Genomic DNA, 20672 nt, shown 5'->3' with positions numbered 1-20672 from the left:
CGCTATCCGGTGCCCTTGTGTTTGCCTGGGGTGATGGCTCAACTGCTTGGGGCAGCCAGCCAGCCAGCCCGCCCCTCCCTCAAAGCCAAAGAAGCCAGCTGCATCTCCTTGCCCCAGGCTGGCCTTGCAAGGAAGGGCAAAAGATGGGCCCCCGAGCAGGCCAGCCTCCGCCTGGCACTTGTCAGCTGTCCGCGGGGACTTTGGAGTCTTCCAACAGGGCCTCCACCGCATTTCACACACACGCACGGCAGCTGCAAGTCTTTTCCGCAGCTTGCTCTGGGCAGGCGGCCCGACCCTTCTCTTGCAGGCACCGGGCGGGCTTCAGCCCTCCCCCCCCTTTCCGAGGGCGTGAGCGAGCGGGGCGGGGCGGGGGCGGCCGCTGTGCGCCCAATAGGCTAAAGTTGCTGGTGCTGTCGGTGCTCGCGCCAAGCGGAGACTCAGAATTTACAAGTCGTGCGAATTCAGCCACAAAGTTCCAAGGAGGCAGCCCGGCCTCGCCAACACCTCCTCCCTCCCGGCAGCGGCCGAATCCTCCGCCGGCGGTCCCGCGCCAGGACCTGCGCGGAGGGAGGCACGCTCGGCGGGGCCGCTCAGCTCCTGGGGCCCGGGCTCGCGGCGGGCGTAACCGGGGACTGTCCGGGGAGAGGGCGAGGAGCCGGCCCAGAGGCCAAGTTCTTGCGGCGGCTGCGGAGGCGCCAGCAGTGCCCGGCGGCCGGACCATGTTCCAGCGGCATCACCGCAGCAGGGTGACGGTGGCGCGCGGCTCCGCGCTGGAGATGGAGATCCGGCGGGGCCGCTTCCGCCTCAGCCTCCTGGGCGAGCCCGAGCAGGTAGGGCTGCGGGGAAGGATCGGGCGGGGGGGAGCGCTCGGCGCTTTAAGCCGTGCGCGGAAGCCAAGCGTGGGAAGCGCGGAGCTGCTTTGGCTGCCAGGAGCCGGCAGAGGCCGCCCACCTGTGGGACTCCAGGAGGCGGGCAGGTGCCCCGTGGGCGGGGCGGGGCTCGTCGCTTCCCCCTCTGCCCTTCTGGGCACCCGCGGGAATTCCTGCCCTCCCCCCCCCTCGCGCCGCATCCTAAGTCTCGTGGCCGCGTATCACAGTGGGGGTCTCTGGATGGGACCCGAGGCCCAATGCAGCCCTGGCCTCTGAGGGGGTCCAACCGGCTTCAGTCCTGGGCCGGGGACTGGGCAGATGCCACGACCCTCAGCTTCCCATCTAGACTGGGTGGGAGGGGTATCTGGAAGGAAGGTGACCAGGCTTTGTGTGGTGACTCCCACCATCTGGAAAGGTGTCCAGAGCCCTGAGCCAGCCTGATTCTAGCTCCCAGGTGAGCAGGGCCCCTGAGACTCTTGGCGGAGGGCAAAGGAGGCTGCCGGTGGTGATGGTGCTGGGGGCAGGGGCTGTGGAAGGAATTGCTGCCTTTCCAGGGCTGGGGCTGGGGGGCAGGAAGAATGAGGTTCCCAGGCCTTTCAGGGCCACTGACCAGCAATGTGAGAAGTCATGAGGTGGCTTTGTGATCCCACTGGCCTGGCGTGGCCCTCTTGGTCTTCCCTCCGCTGCTTTTTCTCCCTTGGTTGGCAGAAGGCTGCAGGGAGAGTTCCCCAGACATGAAGGCCTAAAGAAACATTCATTGTGGTAAAACCCTGAAGCCGTTTTGAAAGAATTCTAGTGAGGGAGGGAGGCGTATTAAATGTCAGCTTTATTTGTAGTTGTGTTCAAATTTAAATTTCTCGTACTTCTTTTTCTCACTTGCTGTCATCAAAGACTAAAGCAGTTCCCTTCGGAGGCCTCTGCTGGACATGTCTAATCCAGTAGCAGGTTCTTCACTTCTGACTGTGGGAAAACATGAATATAAGCTTCCCTGATCAAGATTCTGGTCTTCTATAGAATTAGCACATTTTTAAAATTTGAATGCCAGGCCAAATGTCTTTTTCATATGCCTGAATCATGGTTTTGTCAAAACCAGAGGCAGATGATGAGACCTTCAGTGCCCAAGATGACACTGTCTATATTGCAGGGTTAATGTAACCCAGGATGGGAGCAGAGGGAGGGAGAGACAAAACCCTTCTCCCAAAATGTCTGGAAAGCGGAGATTAGTGGAGGGTTTGCTGGGAGTACCCAAAATGTTTAGCCACGGTTTAACTGCTGCCTTGAGCTCCCGGCCACGCAGATGGAGAAGGACATGCTGTAGTCCAGTATGAGGCACATGGCCACAGTGCAGCTCTGGACCTCCTCGTTTGTCCCATGGGGCTTGTTGTCCTTGGGCAGAAAGTCATCATGGAGGCAGGCTGGAGGGCTACAGAATGGTCCCTGGCAGGCCTAGCCGTCTCCTGCAGTTCCTATGAAGCCTGGATAAAATGGGGCAGATAAAATTGGTATATCCGTACCAATCGGGTTTCAGGCCCGGATACAGCACAGAGATGGCATTGGTCGCGCTGGTGGATGATCTCTGGAGGGCTCGGGACAGAGGTTATTCCTCTGTCCTGGTTCTATTAGATCTTTCGGCGGCCTTTGATATCATCGACCATGGTACCTTGCTACGACGCCTCGAGGGGTTAGGAGTGGGAGGTACTGTTTTACAGTGGTTTGCCTCCTACCTCTCGGGTCATACGCAAGCAGTGTTGGTGGGAGGGCAGAGGTCGGCCTTGAGGCCTCTCACTTGTGGGGTGCCTCAGGGGTCGGTCCTCTCACCCCTTCTGTTCAACATTTACATGAAGCCATTCTTGGGTATCCATGTTCTGCCGGTGCATGGACATGATGTCGAGTGCTTCTTGACGCTCGACAGCCATTAGGAGAGATCATCCGTGGTTTTGGGGTGGGGTATCACCAGTACGCTGATGATACCCAACTTTTTTTTTTTTAATTTTTTATTGTAAACAAACATACACATACAGACATAAACGTTTAAACAAACTAAACATAAACTAACTATACAATAAAATCAAGTCATAGAACTTGAGCTTTGAAAATAGAGTTACTTCGGTAATTATATATCTATATATATATATTATCTTTCATCTTGTATCAATGTTTATATAACGATATTTCATTTTATTTCCTTATTTTTGTATCATTGGGTGGTATTCCCTTATTTCGTGTCTTTTTTATCTAACCAGTTGTACCATTCTTGCGAAATTAAGTAAAAGTCTGTATCTTCTTTTCCCTGTATTTCTTTGGTCAGTTTATCCATTTCTGCACATTCCATTGTTTTTTGTATTATTTTTTCTTCTGGTGGCGTGTTTTCCAATTTCCACATTTGTGCGAAGACGATTCTAGCTGCAGTTAGGATGTGTATTATCAAGTATTGTGTCTCTTTTTTATAGTCCTTTGTCAATATACCTAATAGGTAAGTTTCCGGTCTGAGGGGTACTTTTTGGGCGGTAATTTCTTCCAGCTGACTTTGAATTGTTTTCCAAAATTTATTGACTTTTGGGCATGACCACCACATGTGGTAGTAGGTCCCCTTCTGTATTTTACACTTCCAACAGTTCTGATTAGTATTGGGAAACATCCTTGCCAACCGTGCAGGGGGAAAACATCTTGTATGTATTTTCTTTGTAAGGCACGGACATTGTCAGCTTAGTATTTACTTTCCATATTTTTTCCCAATTTTCTAGGTTAATATTATATCCAAAGTTTTTGGCCCAAATAATCATATTTTCCTTCACCACTTCTTCTTCCAATTTGTATTTTAGTAGATAATTATATATTTTAGTTATTAATTTGTCGTCTGATTGCATTATAATTTTATCTAATTCATTTCTTTCTTTTTGGATTCCAAATTTTTCCATATCACTTTTATATCTTGATTTTATCTGTAAATACGGCCACCAATCAATATCCGTGCCCTGTTGTCTCAGTTCCTCTCTTGTTTTCATGTCTCCCTCTGTGTTCAACAATTCGTCATAGGTTTTCATCTTGTCTGTATCCATTGTGTTGGGGTAGATTTGGGCCTCCATGGTTGATAGCCATCTTGGGATTTTGTCGTAGTGTTTTCTCCTTATTTCAGTCCAAATTTTTGCCAATGCTCCTCTGATATAATGTCTCCTGAAGTGTTCATGTTGTCTGGGCTTTTCCTCCCATAAAAATGCGTGCCAGCCTTTTGACAAGTCAAATCCTTCTAGTGCTAGTGTTCGTTTATCTTTGAGTGTCATCCAATCCTTAATCCAAGTTAAAGCTGTTGCAGTGTAATAAGTTTGCCAATCTGGTAATCCCAGGCCACCCCTTTCTTTGGTGTCCTGCAGGTGAAACACCTGAAACACCAGATACCCAACTTTTTATATCCACCCCAAACCAGCCCAGTTATGCCCTCGATGTGATGGCCTGGTGCCTGGAAACGGTACGGGTCTGGATGGGGAGGAACAGGCTTCGGCTCAACCCGACCAAGACCGGGTGTCCTTCTGGATTCACGGCTGGGTTTGGAGGAGCATATAACAGCCGTGACCAGGGGACTGTTTGCCCAGGTTCGCCTGGTGTGCCAGTTGCGCCCATATTTGGACCGTGATGCCCTTTGCACAGTCACTCATGCATTAGTCACCTCCCGGATTGACTACTGCAATGCTGTCTACCTGGGGCTGCCCTTGAAGACCACTCAGAGGCTTCAGCTGGTGCAGAATGCGGCCGCGCAGGTTGTAATGGGAGGATCCCGATACTGCCATGTTACACCTCTCCTGCACGACTTGCATTGGTTGCCGGTTGCCCTCCGGGTGAGATTCAAGGTGCTGGTGTTAACCTATAAAGCCCTTCATGGCTTAGGCCCAGGATATCTGTTGGACCACCTGCAACCAGCATCGACTTCCCATCGCCCGGTGTGTTCCCACAGAGTGCCTACTCAGGGTGCTGTCAGTTAGACAATGTCAGCTGGTGACCCCCAGGGGTAGAGCCTTCTCTGTGGCTGCGCCCACCCTTTGGAATCAACTTCCCGTGGGTCTTTGGCTGTCCCGAGACTTTCGTACCTTCCGCCGTGACCTTAAAACCTGGCTGTTTAAACGCCCTAGCCAGGACTGATGTGGTCTACTGTTTTAAATTGTTTTTAGTCTGTTTTAGTCTGTTTTAATTTGTATTTATTGGGACTGTTTAGTTGATGTGAACCGCCCTGAGTCCTTCGGAGAGAGGGGGGGCATATAAATCCAATAAATAATAATAATAATAATAAGCTTCTGGATGTTGTAGGAACCAACTGCTCCTACTCCTTGAGGCCCAGGGTTGATCAGGCAGGTATTTTTGTAGATTAACAGCTAAGGAAGCCAGCAAGCCCAGTTGGGACCATTTGGTACAATGCAGGCAGCATATCGTGGCTTGCAAGGTAGTCTGTTAGACTAGGATTTAGCTTGCTTCAGACAGGTCAGATTGCTTGGGATAAAACTGACTCAAGGAGCGACTCCCTCCTGTGACAGGAAATTATGCATGATGTGCCCCAGCTGCAACTAAGACTAATCATCTGGTCTGCATCTTTTCTGACCTACAAAAGATAATGGGATAGCCTCCATGGCCCAGTGCCCCTTTGAGCATGGAGGCCAGTATCTATGGCTAATCCCATGACAACTGGCGTATAGAAGATTGGACTTGGGTCAACAGTAAACAGCATGAATTAATTGATGAAAGAAAGAAGAATCCTTCGGTTGTCTGTCTGTACAACTAAGAGAAAGAGACGAGATCTGAAGGGGGTGGGAGGGGGCAGGGGGAGTGCCTGATCCTGGTGAGTGGAGTTGAAGGGAAGGGCTAAAAAGCAGGAATGAGTAAACTCATTGTAACATAGGAATCTGTATGATGGTGATACTTGCATTTAAGGAAACAGCTGGAAGGAGTTGGGAAGAAATTGCATGAAAAGAAAAATACATTGTAGAAAGTGTCCTAAGTGGATAGCTATGAAGGAAGAAGAGCCACTGGGTTGTAAGAGATTAAGATGATTGAATTTTCTGCTTAGAAGATTCTCTGTTTAAACAAACCTCTGTTTGTATGTGAACATGGCAAAGGGCACAATAGAAATAAAGAAAACCCTTACTCGATTCATTTATGATGAAAATCTTCCTACAAACTGAAAAATGGAAATTGAAAGTGGACACACACACTCCTGGATAGTAAATTATGTTGCAGAAAAAACAGGAGGGTGCAGATTTGTGCTAACAAGGTATGGAAGGAAGGCTTGGTGGAACCAAGTGAAAGAAGCTAAGAAAAATTCACAAAAGAAAATGATTTCTGCATAAAATGAAGATCAGAGAAAGATATGGAATAATCCATATAGAGAATTACATTTACTCTGCTGAAAACTCCTCATTTGGCTGCTTCACCCATTTCCAAAATTGCCTGTTCTGTTCATCAAAACTGCTCTACATTTTCTCCTATTTTAAATATTCTTTGCTCTTCTGATCACATTTTCTTGCAATGATCTGTGTATGGATTATTCCATACCTTTCTCTGATCCTCATTTTATGCAGAACTCATTTTCTTTTGTGAATTTTTCTTAGCCTCTTTCACTTGGTTCCACCAAGCCTTCTTACTCACAAAAGAAAATGAGTTCTGCATAAAATGAGGATCAGAGAAAGATATGGAATAATGGAATTAAAAATAAATGAAGTGATCCAGGATGAAACCTGGAACCTGAAAGTGAGGGAATTCTCAAAGAAGCCTGTCTGAGTCGTGCAGGGGAAGGATGATGGTTGTGGAAATGGCAAGTGCTGTATACATTACAAAAAATAATGAACAGGAAGTTCTAAATGCTCTGAAAAACAGCGAGGCTGTAGGTAACTGGCGAATGTTAAAATATGGATAGGGTTTCCTTGTGGGGGAGGGGGATTGCCATTTCCAGGGAAAAAAAATGTGCAGGAATCTTATAAGAATCCTGCTAGGCTCAAGAAGTACTTGATATGGGCCAGCCCAAACTTCTTCTAGCAGTGCGTGTAAAACATACAATAATAGAGTTAGAAGGGATCTTGGAGGTCTTCTAGTCCAACCCCAAAAGGGCATGGATGGAAGGACAGGGATCTGGATCTGCCCAGAGTGTGTCAGCAGGTCCCGCTGAGGGGGGCTGGCCCCATGACATGTATCTCTCGAGAACTGCTGCCTCTTCCCTTGTGGACTGCAAGCCTGGCAAAGAGAAAGAACTGCAGGATGGAGGGGGATAAATGGGCACTTTTCTCGCTTTGGGTCCCTTGAGGATCTCAACTGGGACCACGGTGGACCACTCAGGGGTGACTCAGATGTGGGCCATGAATTGGCCATTGATACAAAATAATTCCTGATGGTGAAAGCCAGGAATGACTGAAATGCTCCACCCAGTCAGCCACACGGTGGATGTGGCTCAAATTTGGGAAAAGCCACAAGGGGACAAAACTACTCAGATCTCGGGGAAAGGAGCTGAGAGACCAGAAGCTGTGAGAAACGCAGATGCGCTCCATGGCATTGGACCTGGGTACTTTCGAGACCGTCTTCTGCCACCAGTAGCCTCCCACCGGCCAGCCCACTCCCACAGAGAGGGTCTCCTCAGGGTGCCATCGGCCAAATTATGTCAGCTGGCGACACCCAGGGGGAGGGCCTTCTCTGTGGGAGCCCCTGCCCTTTGGAATGAATTGCCCCCAGAAATGCATAAGATCTCCGATCTCCGTGTATTTCGCTGTGCCCTGAAAACCTTGTTGTTCCGCCAGGCCGGGCTATCAATGTAAAGATTTTAATTGGTTTTAAATGTGGGATTTTAAATTTGGGGATTTTATAATTGAGCCAATTATTTAATAATTTTAATTATTTTTAAATTTTGTCTGTCTTTGTGCTTTTAATCAGGCTGTACACCGCCCTGAGTCCTTCGGGAGAAGGGTGGTATAGAAATAAAATAAATAAATAATAAAATAAATGCCAGGCTGTGCCGCTTTAGGAAAGAGATTTGAGGATAAAACTCTGCAAGGCCTGCAGCCCCATTGCACAGATCCCCCCAGCTGCATTGGAGCAGGATGGGGGATGCTCTTTGAAGCAGGATTCATAGCCATAGCACTGTCCCAAAGATGCTTTTTCAAGAGGCAGCTTGGATTTTCTTTGTTTTTCTTTGAAGATATTTTGCTTCTCATCCAAGAACAACTACTACTGCCTGCCAGGCTGGAGGCCTGCAATCTGGCAGTTCAAATCTCATGAGGCTCAAGGTTGACTCAGCCTTCCATCCTTCCGAGGTGGGTAACATGAGGACCCAGATTGTTGGGGGCAATATGCTGACTCATTAAACTGTTTAGAGAGGGCTGTAAAGCACCGTGAAGCAGTATGTCCAAGTGCTATTGCTAAGAAGCTTCTTCAGCTCTGAAGAAGAAGAACTGAAGAAGCTTCTTAGATGAGAACTGAAACGTCTTCAAAGAAAAAAAGAAGAAAATGCAGCTGCCTCTTGAAAAAGCACCTTTGGGGCAACCATGACCTAAATGGTTGGGAAGCACCATGTAGACATTCAGTCACAGGGCTGGGAAAAAATGAAAGCAGGAAACGGAAGTCTCTGGAGCAGATCACTGGTCTGCTTTTCAGCCGAATAGGTTGTAAAAAAATGCTTTTAAAAGTAAAAGAAAAGGCACTGAGGATCACGCAGCTCAGCTGTGATTGTCAGAGCCCTTTTTTTACCTTTTAAAAACATTTTTTAAAAGAAGCAGCAAGTGGGTGACCGGGTGATTGGATGGGCATGGGTGGGGCAGGGATTTTTGCTACCGGTTCTCCAAACCACTTGCCGCCATCGCTACCGGATCGGCCAATCCGGTCCAAACTGGGAGTATTTCACCCCTGTGCTCAGCCCTAGGAGAAGGGAAAGTCCTTAGTGGGGCCGGCTGGGTGTTCTCATCCAGAGGAAACACCTCCCCACATCATCCCACTCCCCTGCCCAGGGCACATTTTTCCGCACTGCCTCACAGAGGATGGCACCCCAGGAAAAGCCACCCGAAGAGGTGATTGGCACGGGAGCCCCCTGGCATCTCTCTGGGGGCTCAGCTTCTCCTCTTGGCCCTTTAAGGGACATTGGCTGCCCTCTGGTGGCCGAGGGCTGGCACAGCCTCAGGGGCTTCTGGCTGGGACTTGGACCTCAGGGAGCAGAGAAGTTTCTGGGCTGGAGTTGAGATGGTGCCTGGCTGGGGTTGGTGGGTAGAGAGGGCTCCCCTGCCCAGCTGAGAATGCTGGGGGCAAGGGGCCGCCCACCCGCCTGCTTTCTTCCATCGCAGGGCGGGCGGGTGGGAGGGAGGGAGGGAGGGATGTTTCTGAAGGGGAGGTGAGACTGCTGGAGCGGCCAGCTTGGAGGGGCGGCCCTTGTAAGATGAGCTGGAACAGGAAGGCTGGCGGGGGGTGGGGGGTGGAAGCCAGGCAGATTTCCTGTGCATGGAGCGCCTGCTACGACCCAGGAGGGAAGGGCAGGGGGACATGGGCAAGGCAGCCATCCTCGCGTAGGAGGTAAGGGCTGGGGAGGGCCAGCCGGGCAGAGCTGCCACTGCTCGAATCTCAGCTTGGGAGAACAGAGGAAAGTTCCTGGGCCAGTCAGCAGGGGGCAGCAGCATCCGCCTGCCCAGGGCACCCCAAAGCCCCTCTGTCCAAACTGGCCATTCCGTGAAGCCATGCCTGTGCAGTGGGAGTCCCCCCAGGCCCCTGGCTGGCTGAGGGTGGTGGCACTGCAGAGCCTGGAGACAGAGGGGGAGGGCTGCGCCCTGCTTGGCAGCTGGGTGCAGCCTCTGGGCCCCCCAGCCCTGCCCTTTCAGGCACAGTGGCTGCTTGTTCTCAGGGTGGGCGTTGGAGCTGCTGGGCTGGCATGAAAGAAAGGGCCTATTCTTTCCACAGCTGGCCCAGGAGAGCAGCATCTGCTGACAGAGGGGCCGGAGCAGGGAGCCTGTTGCATCCACCACCCCCCCATCTTGCCTCAAAAGCAGCCCCAGAGTCTACTGGGGTTGAGCTCCATGGGAAGCCGGGGGTCTTTGCTCTGAAACCACACCTCCAGGTGGGCCTCGAGGGGGCGTGCGCAGGGGGCCTGGGGCAATGCAGGACAAGCTGCACATCCTGGAGGACCTGAACATGCTCTACATCCGGCAGATCGCCCTCAGCCTGGAGGTACCGTGGCCGGACTGCCCTGCTGCTGGACGTTGCTGCTTTTAGAGGGGGGATGTTTGTGGGTGTGAGTCAGCACGTGGGTGGGTGTATTTCAATTTATATGGTCCATTTTGCCAGTGTGACTCGGGGTGGGGGGGCATCTACAGGAGGACTAGAGGGCCAGAAAGAAGTCCTCCTGCAGATGCCCGTTCCTAAGGAGGGGCTGCAAACTGAGCCCAGGGACTTTGCAGGTGTGTCCCTCCAGTTTGGGTGGCAACCATGTGGCTGTCTTCCAGGAGACACTTTTGACTCCCCTGGGTCTTAGTGGGGTCCCCAGCGGACCCCACGCGAGAGTAGCAGCGCTGCTCTCAGCCAGCAGCCTCTGGTGACCTCCGACAGGGTCCTTCTTCTTCCCCTTTCTGGCAGATCCCTCCACACTTCTTGAAAGGGAGAGAGATGTGGCGAGGGGCTCCCTGGGCTGGGGTCCTTTAACCACGGCTGCCATGCATTTTGCCTGTGGCTTCCTTGGTGACATTGCTGCATCTTGTGAGCTCTACCTGTTGGATCCCTTACTGCTCCCGAGAAGTCAGTGGGCATGCAGGCTTGGTGGGCGCTGCCCAGCTTCGTCTTGCTGTGTGCCCTTCAGGGGCCGGAGCCCTGGAACTCAGTGTGTTTCTGCTTGGCTGCCCAAAAGAGGAGTTGTGGTGGGCTGGCAGGATTGGAAGGAGGTGCCATCTCTTGCATTTCCCTCCTGGATCTTGGAATAGGGCAATACTGGTCAGGAATCATCTTGCCTGGGGCCCTAAAAGGGCATCACGTGGCTCCACAGAGTTTGGGGTGGGGGGATGACCCCATTATGGCTGCAGATCCATGGATATTTGCTGCTTGCAACTGCCCAGCCTTCAGACCCATCCACCCCCATTGCATGGCTGAGCCAGGAAAGGGCCCAGAGCCTGGGGTGACCACTGTTTCCTGGGGGTGGGGTGCAGGGGGCCTTTCAACCTGGACCTCGGTTTCCTAGGTGCCTTCCTGAGCTGAGAAGGCTTCCCCACCCTTTTGCTTTCTCTTTGTCCACAGAAGAGGCCAAGCGCCCTGGCAGGAGGGGGTGGGGGCATCTGGTCTAGGGGTGAAAGAAATGGAGTGGCCCCTTGGGGACGAGGATGCCCTGCCTGGGAGCAGAAACGGCTCCGAGACTCTTGTGCTTTGGCACTGAATGGCGGCGGGGACCCCTCCCCATTTGCCTTCTCAGCCTTCAGCGGATCGGGCCCTCTCTGGCCATCAGCCCCCCCCCCCATGGGGGTCCCCCTCTCTGCTCCGAGAGAAGGCAGGCGCGCCCCCGTGGCAAGGTCGCTGGGCTTTGGGCAGGAGTCCCTCCGCAGTTGTCTCCTCCCCGCGGGGCATTGCGACCCCCGCAGATCCCACCCGGACTATTTTTAGGCAGCGGTGATGTCACAGCCCCCCCCCGCAGACCCTGCTCAGGCGCCCCCTCCCCGCCGGCGCAGCTGCCGTCAGCAGGAGAACCTCGCCGCAGCGGAGCGAACGGGGCGGAGGCGGCCCCGGGCTATGAGCCGGTGGCATGGAGAACGGGAAGCCGGCCAGGGTGAGCGCGGAGCTGGGGGAAGAGAAGGAGGCGACTGCCGGAATAGCCAGCGCTGGGTTGGGGGCGGCCGAGCGCATTCTGAGGGGGGCCCGACCTCCCTACGTCCCAATTAAGGCACGGGGGGGTAGTGGTCACAATCCGTCCTGCTCTCCTCCCCCCTCTGGGTTGGCCTCTGGGCCAAGGGGGCATTCCGAAAAGAGCTGACCCTCTTCTCCCAACCCCCCTGCAGCATTCCAGGACCAGAGGGGGGGGAGCTTCTCTGCGTTGCAGCTGCTGCAAAAGCTGCCCCCCCCCCGTGGCCAGCCAGGTGCCCCCCCCAGTCGGAAGAGGGCTGGGAATGAGACTGCAAGGGGGGGAGATCTTAGGGCCTTCTTGCCCAACTGCCAGATGGGGGAGGATTTTCGCCTGGAGGGTCTGCTGCAAGTTCTCCCAGCCCCGATTTTAGAGCAGTGACCCTTCCTACAAATTTTTTTTGGGGGGGGGTCCAGTCCCTGCTCCCCCTGCAGTGAAATGCCTCCTTTCAGAGCAAAGCTGTCTTTCCATGAGTGGGAGGAAAAGGAGGGGGGCAACGGGGGACGGCGCTCTCCAGATGTGTGGCTGCTCTTACAGCGCTGCTGCCGCCAGGTTCTTCTCTTCCCTGAAGCACCCCTGCAAGTGGACCAGGGAGAGGGCTCTGTGGGGCCGCCTCTTCTTTCCCCAACGGCCCCTAAAGCCATCGGGCACCAGACCAGCTCACTGGTCTCCCCTCCCCCACCCACCTCCAGAGCCTTCTGTCCCGAGCCCCCCCTTGTTACCCCCAAACGTTTGCACCCGCTCCCTTCAGCCGCGTCCCCTCCACCCCCAGGGCACGGACCTCCAGAAGAAAATTGACCACGAGATCCGCATGCGGGAGGGGGCCTGCAAGCTGTTGGTGGCTTGTACTCAGCGGCCGCAGGCGCTGGAGGTGACCAAGAGCCTGCTTGTCTGCAACAGCCGCATCCTGGCCTACATGGCGGAGCTGCAGCGCATGAAGGAGGCGCAGGTGATGCAGCACATGGCTCGGCGGTGAGTTGGCCTCTGGAAGTCTTGCTGGGTCAGTGCAGAGGGCCTGGGAAGTCTGGCCAAGGAAGCAGCGATTCAGGCATCCTGGAGCCCCCACCCACCCACCCCGCCAGTTCCTCCGTGCCCTGCTGGGTTCTGTTGCCATGGAAACCTCATTCCCCCCCCCTTGTATCAGGGGAGGCAGCTGGCTCCCTCCACCTGGCAGCCCTTTCCTTCCCCTCCCTGCTCCTTCCGTGGGGATTGGGACCCAGTCGAGGATCTTTGGGGCTGCCTCACTTTGGGAATTTAATTTAATTTAATTTAATTTCGAATTTATATACCGCCCTTCTCCCTGAGGACTCAGGGCGGTGTACAGCCAAGATAAAAAACATAGAATACAAATATTAAAACATTTAAAAATATATATAAAATTTGGCCCAAAAAATTAAAAATCGCAGACTAATTAAAAGGATTTAAAAATTTTAAAAATTTCTTCTTAAGCCAACCCGGCTTGCTGAAAAAGATAGGTTTTCAGGGAACGACGGAAGGCATTGAGGTCCTGGATTCTTCTTATCTCCGGGGGCAACTGATTCCAGAGGGTGGGAGCCCCCACAGAGAAAGCCCTCCCCCTGGGGGCCACCAGCCTACATTGTTTGGCTGATGGCACCCTGAGGAGGCCCTCTCTGTGGGAGCGCACGGGTCGATGGGAGGTCATCGGTAGCAGCAGGCGGTCTCGGAGATAGCTAGGCCCCTAGAATGAGCCGCAGGAGTGGGGAATGTGGGGAAGGGGTGAGGAAAGCCTCTCCTCCTGGCAGTTTCAGGGTTTTTGACCTCCCTTCCACCATGCTGGGCAGACAGCAGAGCAACTCACCCCCCCCAACCCCCCTGCTCTGAGCCCTCCATTCCTCCCTTGGTTTCATACAGGTGAAAAGTGGTTAGGGACTCCCTTGTTCACCTTAATCCCCAGATATTAGTTCCCCTCCAGCACACCTGTTTCACTCAGTTCATGCTTGATTATCTCAGCTGCTACTAAGAAATACTGTCTTTCTGGTGACAGCCAGAGCCATAAATTCTGTGCTGGTATCAGAGTAGTTTAATAATTGTAACCGTTGTTGGTTTAATAATACTTGGTTTCACTCTCACCTCTCCTTCCTGCTCCACAACTTAGTCCTTCTGAGGTTGGATCCACGGACGGTCGCTTACCATGTCGGGGCCGAATCTGTGTCTCAGGTAAGGAGGGGGCTGGTCCTCGGGGGTCAAGCCTGGCCGGGCTTTGCTTCCCCCACGCAGGCCAGGGCGAGAAAAGAAATGGGAGGGTGGGCCTCATCCCAACCACTGACTCCTCAAAGGGATGTTGTATTTTGCAGCATGTATACAGGTTCCCAGCCTCAGGTAGCATATTAGTTAAGAGAAAAGAGCAAATCTTTTTTCAATTCACCTTTTATGGTTTGAAAGAAGAGGAACCTAACAGCCGAATGATAGTATCATTAGCATTCGTATTTACTAATCAGGAAAGTTTTGCGAGAAATAACAGAAGAATCACATTGAAGGAGGAAAGACCTCAGCTACCCCAACTTCATTTCCCCTGATCTGGGCTAAAGAAGCAGAGCCTTATAAGGAAGCCAGGCAAAGCTTCATCTCCTGCCCAAGTTCCTGGCTGCGCTGCCTCCTCTTCTCCTGCAGGGGAAACCGCAGATGGAACCAACCATTCAGACTTGCTATGAAACCGGCACGGCTCACCTGGTGCTTTTGTAACTGCCTTCCAGTCAAGGGTGGGCAACTGGAGTTTCCTCCAGCAGAGATGCTGGTTTTGCCTTTCCATTCCGGCTCCATCTCGCCCAGCCAGGCTCAGCTTCCAGTCCCTTAGACCTTTGGGGCCAGGGTAGGGGGCAGGTGAGGCTTCCCCAAGCCCAAAGCGCAGCCTGTGCACAGCCAGGATTGTGTGGGGCAGCAGCCCCGCAGGCCCTGTTGAAGAGCTCCCCGACCTGCAGCGGGCAGCATTGGAGCCTGGCCCCCACCCAAGGGATCAGTTGCCCGGCTTCTGGTCAGGAGGGATCCACTTCCGGTCTTGCTCCCAGGGAAGTGCAGAGGTCCCTTGGAGGGCACTGAGCTCAAGGCGGGCGATTTCACCACAGCCATCCTGCTGGAGGCGACTTGGGAGAGGGGCCTTTCCCCCAAATCGGGCAGGCAGAGCAGAAGCCGAGTGAGCCGGTCACCGCCTAAGAGGCCACTGTGCTCCATTTCGGCCCCCTCCTTTATGTTTGTCTCAAAGGCGGGGGACGAAGGTTTGTGACGGTCAGCAAGCCGCGCATCGGTGGCCTTCCTGCTGTGTGTGGTCCTAGAGATCGTGGTCCGTAACTCTCTTCCCTTTTTTCCAGATCTACGGATCCCCCTGATGTGGAAGGACACAGAATACTTCAAGAACAAGGGGGGTAGGTTCTCTCGCTGGTGCTCCCCACATTGTCTGTCTCCTCCTCCCTTCCGTTCGTTTCTTACCTGGACCCAACAGCTACGTAGAGACTTTACTCAGGGCATTGGAACAAGCTTCTGTACCGGAGACAAATTCCTTGTATGTCTAATCACACTTGGCCAAATAAAGTTTAGCGAGGCTGAGTTTAGCTGAAATCTCCTTTGGCGAAAGAAAGAAAGGAAGGATGGCCGTATTTGACTGATGTCTGTGATGCCGCAGATGCTCAATTGACCTGTGCTGTCCGCTGTCTATCTTTGCACTGCATTTTTAATAAAAAATGGTGCGTAGAAATGATCCTGGCCCTTCCCAGCCAAGGTGCCCTTCAGATGTTGTCAATTCCCATCATTTCAAGGAGACGGGGCGGTTTGAACTATTGTTGAGGAGCTTTAGGCTGTGGAAGCTACATCTCGGGGAATCCTTCCAGGCCACTGAAAGTCAGTTTTTCCATGGGGTCCTGCTCCTTCTGAAGAGCTCAGTACCCTTGTGGGTCCCACTGCTGAGGGAGATTTACCTGCAGGGGCCCAGGAATGGGGCTTTTCCCCGATGGGCCCCTCCCGTGCCTGGGACAGCTTCTTCCTGGCTGGATTTTTGCAGGGCTGAGAAAAGGAGTCTGTTAGATAGTCCCTCTTTGTGCATGTTAGTGTGTTACTGTGGCCCCCTGGTGGATGGAACTATTAATGCTGCTTTTGCTTTTCATGCATTTTTTCTTGTATGCCACTTGTTCAGTTTGGAATGGAGCTGAATCGGAGCGGAGAGGGATGGGATGGGATGGGATGGGATGGGATGGGTGCAGCATGGGAAAAAGAAATGATGTCTGCCAATTAAGACAGGCCCGCCTGAGGTGAAGAAGAATTCCAAGCTCTGTCCTGGACTCGGGGTTAAAACAGCCTCTGCTCCTTTGGCCAGCTGGACGGTTGAGCCCAGGGATTAGCAGGTCCTGGCCAGCCCCCACCCTACCCTGCTCCTACCCGTACTTTGGAAGAGGTTCCTCTGTAACTTCCAGCGCCTGTGGAGCTACCGTGAAAGAAGCTGATCAAGTGTGCGTGTGTGTGCATGCCCACCACAATGGCCTCAGAGCTGCGGGGATTGCAGCTGGGGCACTAAATGCCCCATTTCCCCCTTTTTTCCAGACTTGCATCGCTGTGCAGTGTTCTGCCTGCTGCAGATCGGCACAGAAATCTATGACACGGAGATGGTGCTGGTGGACCGGACGCTGGCCGACATCTGCTTTGAGACCTCCGTGCTCTTGTGAGCCTCACCTCCCTGGCTGACCACTTGGCAATCCCGCCTCAGCCCCAGGCAGTGAAGGGGAGGAGGGGGACCCACCTGACTCCAGATCTGACGGCTCCCCGGCACAATGCATTTCGGGTGGAATTGGGCATTTTGGGGCCTGGTGGGAATGGCGAAGTTGGTGCCCCAGGGAGGGCTCAGGAGGAAACCTCAAGGCCTGCAGAAGGTGGGTACCCGCAGGCCTGGCCTGAGCCCAGAGGCTGCCCCTGGGACCAGGCCTTGGTGCTTCGGCCAGCCAGCAGGGATCCTGGTGGTGCTCAGAGCCTGCGTGGGGCGTCTCCTCCTCTCTCCCCAGCACCGAGTCTGGCCCAGGCTTTGAGCTGAAAATTGAGCTGTACAGCGCCGCCCTGGAGGAGGACTCGGCCCTGGGCGCCACCCCCAAGAAGCTGGCCAGCCGCCTGAGCAGCTCCCTGGGGCGCTCCTCGGGGAAGCAGATGCGGGCTGCCCTGGATGGGAGCAGCCCAGGCAACAACGGGGGGTACAGTCCGCTGCTGCTACCCCCAGCCCCCAGCACAGCGTGAGTACCCTTCTCACTTACCTGGGGGAGCCTGCAACACCCGCCCCCCCAGCTGCCTCACCAGCAGGATGCCCCTTCTTTTCCAGGGGGCCCAAATATCAATTGCTGGCCTGTGCCCACCTTGGCCTGGCGCACGTCCAGGACGCCTTTCGCACCCATGACCTCCTCATCACTGGCAATGGTAGGCACAGAAGAGGACTGTGGGCATCCCTCACACCTGGTGTTGGGGCCCTCGCAGGGTGACGGGGGATCCTGGAAGGCTGACGAGCTCCTCACATGCTTGAGCCTGTGGCTGGAGACCTTTCACTGAACCCCCAATTCGGCCCCCGCTTGACACCCCCTTCTCCCCTAGAGGAGAGCTCCTTCTGGCTGCCCCTGTACGGCAGCCTCTGCTGCCGCCTGGTGGCCCAGCCCAGCTGCATGGTGGAGCAAGTGATGGCTGGCTTCCTGAAAGTGCAGGTAAGGGCTTCACCTGTGGAAGGAGGGAAGCAGCCCCCCCACTCCCGGGGGCCAGGGACATGCAGTGCCCCCACCTTACACCTGAGCTGACCGGTGCTGAGAGAAGCACCTTCTGCAGCTGGGTGGAGGGCTTTGGCCTCGGGGGAGGGGGAAGGAGAAAGGATGCCAAGCCACGTGCCGCCTGTCTGTGCAGCAGGGGGAGCAGCTGGACCGTCCGAGGCTCTTTTGTGTCCTGCGTGGCACCAACCTTCTCTGCTACCGGCGCCCCCAGGATGCAGAGGGCCAGGAAGAGGCTGCCTTCACCATTGCCATCAACAAGGTATGGCTGGGGCACTGGGACCTCATGGCTCGCAGGCAGGCCCTCTTTGCTGTCAACTGTCCATGTGGATCAGCTGAGCAAATCTTGCCAGACTGCCTTCCCTCACCCGCTCCGATGGCACCTCTTTGCTGGCAGGCTGGGACCCTCCCTTACCAGGTTTCAGATCACAGAAAATATCCTGCCTCTTAAGCTCACCCTTTCAGAAACTCTTCCAAAGCCTTCCACATCTAGGATAGAATAGAATTCTTTATTGGCCAAGCGTGATTGGACACACAAGGAATTTGTCTTGGTGAATACACTGTCAGTGTACATAAAAGAAAAGATACATCCGTCAAGAATCATAAAGTACAACACTTAATGATAGTGATAGGGAACAAATAAGCAATCAAATCATATTAGGAAACTATAAATCTTAAGGATACCAGCAACAAGGTTACAGTCCTACAGTCATAAGTGGGAGGAGATGGGTGATAGGAACGATGATGAGATTAATAGTAGTGCAGACTTACTAACTAGTTTGACAGTGTTGAGGGAATTATTTGTTTAGTAGAGTGATGGCGTTCAGGGGAAAAAACCTGTCCTTGTGTCTAGTTGTTCTGGTGTGCAGTGCTCTATAGCGTTGTTTTGAGGGTAGGAGTTGAAACAGTTTATGTCCAGGATGCGAGGGGTCTGTAGATATTTTCCCAGCCCTCTTTTTGACTTGTGCAGTATGCAGGTCCTCAATGGAAGGTAGGTTGGTAGCCATGGTTTTTTCTGCCATTCTACTTATCCTCTTAAGTCTGCGTCTGTCTTGTTGGGTTGCAGAACCAAACCAGACAGTTATATATTTCTGGGCTTCCCTTCCTTCCTAACGCCCGGGTAGAAGGGAGGCCTCCGTTTCCCATCGCTTTGGGCCCCTTCCTGCCTCTGTCCCAGCCCAAGGCACATGGCATCTGGCCCCACAGCCATGGTGAGCCCTGGGCCTCTTTCCCTGGGCAGGAGACGCGCATCCGGGCCAGCGAGAAGAGCCCCAGGGGCCCCGTCCGCTGCATGTCGGTCACCAACCACTACGGAGGTGAGGAAGTGACCCACACGCTGCAGGCCGAGTCTCCTGCGGAGGCCCAGCGCTGGATGGAAGTCTTCTGGCAGCACTTCTACGACATGAGTGAGTGGAGGAGAGGCAGAGGCAGGGGGGCTGGGAGGGGGTAAGGAGGACAGGCCTCCCTGGACGCAGCCCTGATTCATTTGATGGGGGCAGCTGTCCGAAGACCCAAGGAGGCCGGGTGTCTGGGGGGGCGTTGGGCACAACCTTCACTTCCGAGCTGGATCTGGGGCACTCCCCACTGCAGCCAAGAACATCCGGGGGCCTCCAAGGCCAGCCTTCCTTTGATGCCACAGGACGTCCCCCCAAGCCAGATGACCCTCCCTTTATGCCTCTGTGCCCCCCCCCAGGCCAGTGGAAACACTGCTGCGATGAAGTGATGACGGTGGAGGTGCCATCTCCGCGCCGCCCTCCGATGCTGCTGCCCAAGCAGGGATCCCTGTACCATGAGATGGGTGAGGCTGACAGGGGCCGGCATCCCTGGGGCAGAAGTGCGGGCTGTGAGGGTCACGTGTGCCTCCCGAATCTGGAGGGGAGGGTCTCTGTCTTTTCTGCCCCCTTTTCCAGCTCCACGTCTCTAGGGTCTGTCTTGCCCCTGATCCAGTGTCTGTGTCTGTAACTCTCTGCTCTCATCCTACTCTCCTCTCTCTGCATGTCCCTCCTGTCTGTCTTTCCTGCCCCAGCTCTCCCTGGCGCTGGGGGGCCACCCTCCAACTGCGAGGGGCTTCTGTTGCAGGACAACGCTGTCTCTGCAGAGATTCGGGCACTTCTGTCCAACTATTACAGTGACAGGTGAAGTAATTGCACCGGTGGAGGGGCCGGCAGGGCTGGGCCAAGCAGCCCACAGCCGCAGGGAGGAGGGCTGCTATGCCGCGGAAGCCTCGGGGAAGGTGGGGGCCAAGACAGGAGGAGTGGATATGTGGCTGAATGCCCTCCGGACCCCACCAACTGACCAGTGGGCCATTTTCTGAGTGCTTTTGTGCTGAACGGCAGCTCTCCTGGGTTGGGGGGTTGTCCCTGCAGGAACCGGAAGAGTCCAGGGCGCCTCTTAATGAAGCCCCTCTCCCCCTTTCCTGCAGCTATTGAGCCGGCCGATGACATCGAGGCGGTGACCGAGATCCTGGCCCGGCGGGTCTCCGACCTGGGTGAGCCTGTGTGGCTCTCTCTCTTCGAGGGCTCCTCACCCGGCATCGCTTCCAACTGCAACTCCAGCACCGGCCCATGCCCCGCTCAGCCCCCCTGGGGTCGGCCTCGCACTCTCTCGCTGGACGCCAAGCTCAGCAGGCTGAAGGGGCGTGCAGGACGGCCACCGCCTTCCCCTTTGCCCAAGATCCATGGGCCTTCCTGCTCCAGCTCAGGGTCCTCCAGCAGCTGCAGCTCAACTCCGGACTCAGAGCGGACCCTGCAGACCGCTGCCCGGCCCTGGTTTGACCCTCGCTTGTGGCTGCAGTCCCAGGTCTGAGGCTGCCAAGAACTGAGGGTCTGCGTTGTTCAGGGGCTTCGCCTTGGAGAGGCAAAGTGGCCTAGGCCACACTCCCCATCTCTGACCGTAGAGAGGGGCCGACCTGGCTAGAGGAGCAGCTGGCCACGGAGGTGGGGGCAAGGCCCCACAGCCAGACCCCTCCCTTTTCAGGAGAAAAGCACCTTGCTTTCCTTTGTAAGAAACTGGAATATTTCCTGTTGAAACAGAAGAGAGGCCGAGCTCTTTCCTTGCCAGGGGCCAACGGTCCCCATTTGCCTTCAGCCTGGCCTCTTCCTCACAACCCTCCCTCCTCAAGCTGCAGGGATTTGCATGGAGGAGGAAGCGGGGTGGGCAGCCCTTCCCTCCAAACGGCTGTGTGTGGTGGCCAGCAGCCTCCCTTCCTGTGAATATACATTAAAGTGTATTGAC

General features: G+C 54.4%; 1 protein-coding gene across 5 annotated transcripts; it reads left to right on the top strand.

Annotated features, from left to right (window-relative positions):
* Nucleotides 1-719: 719 nt before the first annotated feature.
* RTKN (rhotekin) lies at nt 720-20670 on the top strand. Of its 5 annotated transcripts, XM_070948247.1 has the most exons (13): nt 720-830; nt 12470-12669; nt 13814-13875; nt 15024-15077; nt 16246-16363; nt 16701-16922; nt 17009-17103; nt 17275-17381; nt 17575-17700; nt 18679-18844; nt 19132-19236; nt 19465-19573; nt 19861-19928. In XM_070948247.1, the coding sequence occupies exons 1-13, from the start codon at nt 720-722 to the stop codon at nt 19865-19867; spliced, it is 1482 nt and encodes a 493-aa protein (XP_070804348.1). In that variant the 3' UTR covers nt 19868-19928. The 5 variants fall into 5 exon arrangements, with proteins under 5 accessions (XP_070804348.1, XP_070804345.1, XP_070804349.1 ...); XM_070948244.1 differs by lacking the exon at nt 19465-19573 and having other exon boundaries at nt 19861-20670; XM_070948248.1 differs by lacking the exon at nt 19861-19928 and having other exon boundaries at nt 19465-19577.
* Nucleotides 20671-20672: the final 2 nt, after the last annotated feature.

Source organism: Pituophis catenifer, unplaced genomic scaffold (assembly GCF_029215685.1).
Source record: "Pituophis catenifer annectens isolate HBS135680 unplaced genomic scaffold, rPitCat1.0.hap2 SCAF_8, whole genome shotgun sequence".
NCBI classification, from domain to species: Eukaryota; Metazoa; Chordata; class Lepidosauria; order Squamata; family Colubridae; genus Pituophis; species Pituophis catenifer.
The sequence above is the reverse complement of the archived record's forward strand: the minus strand, read 5'-3'. Positions and strand labels throughout refer to the sequence as shown.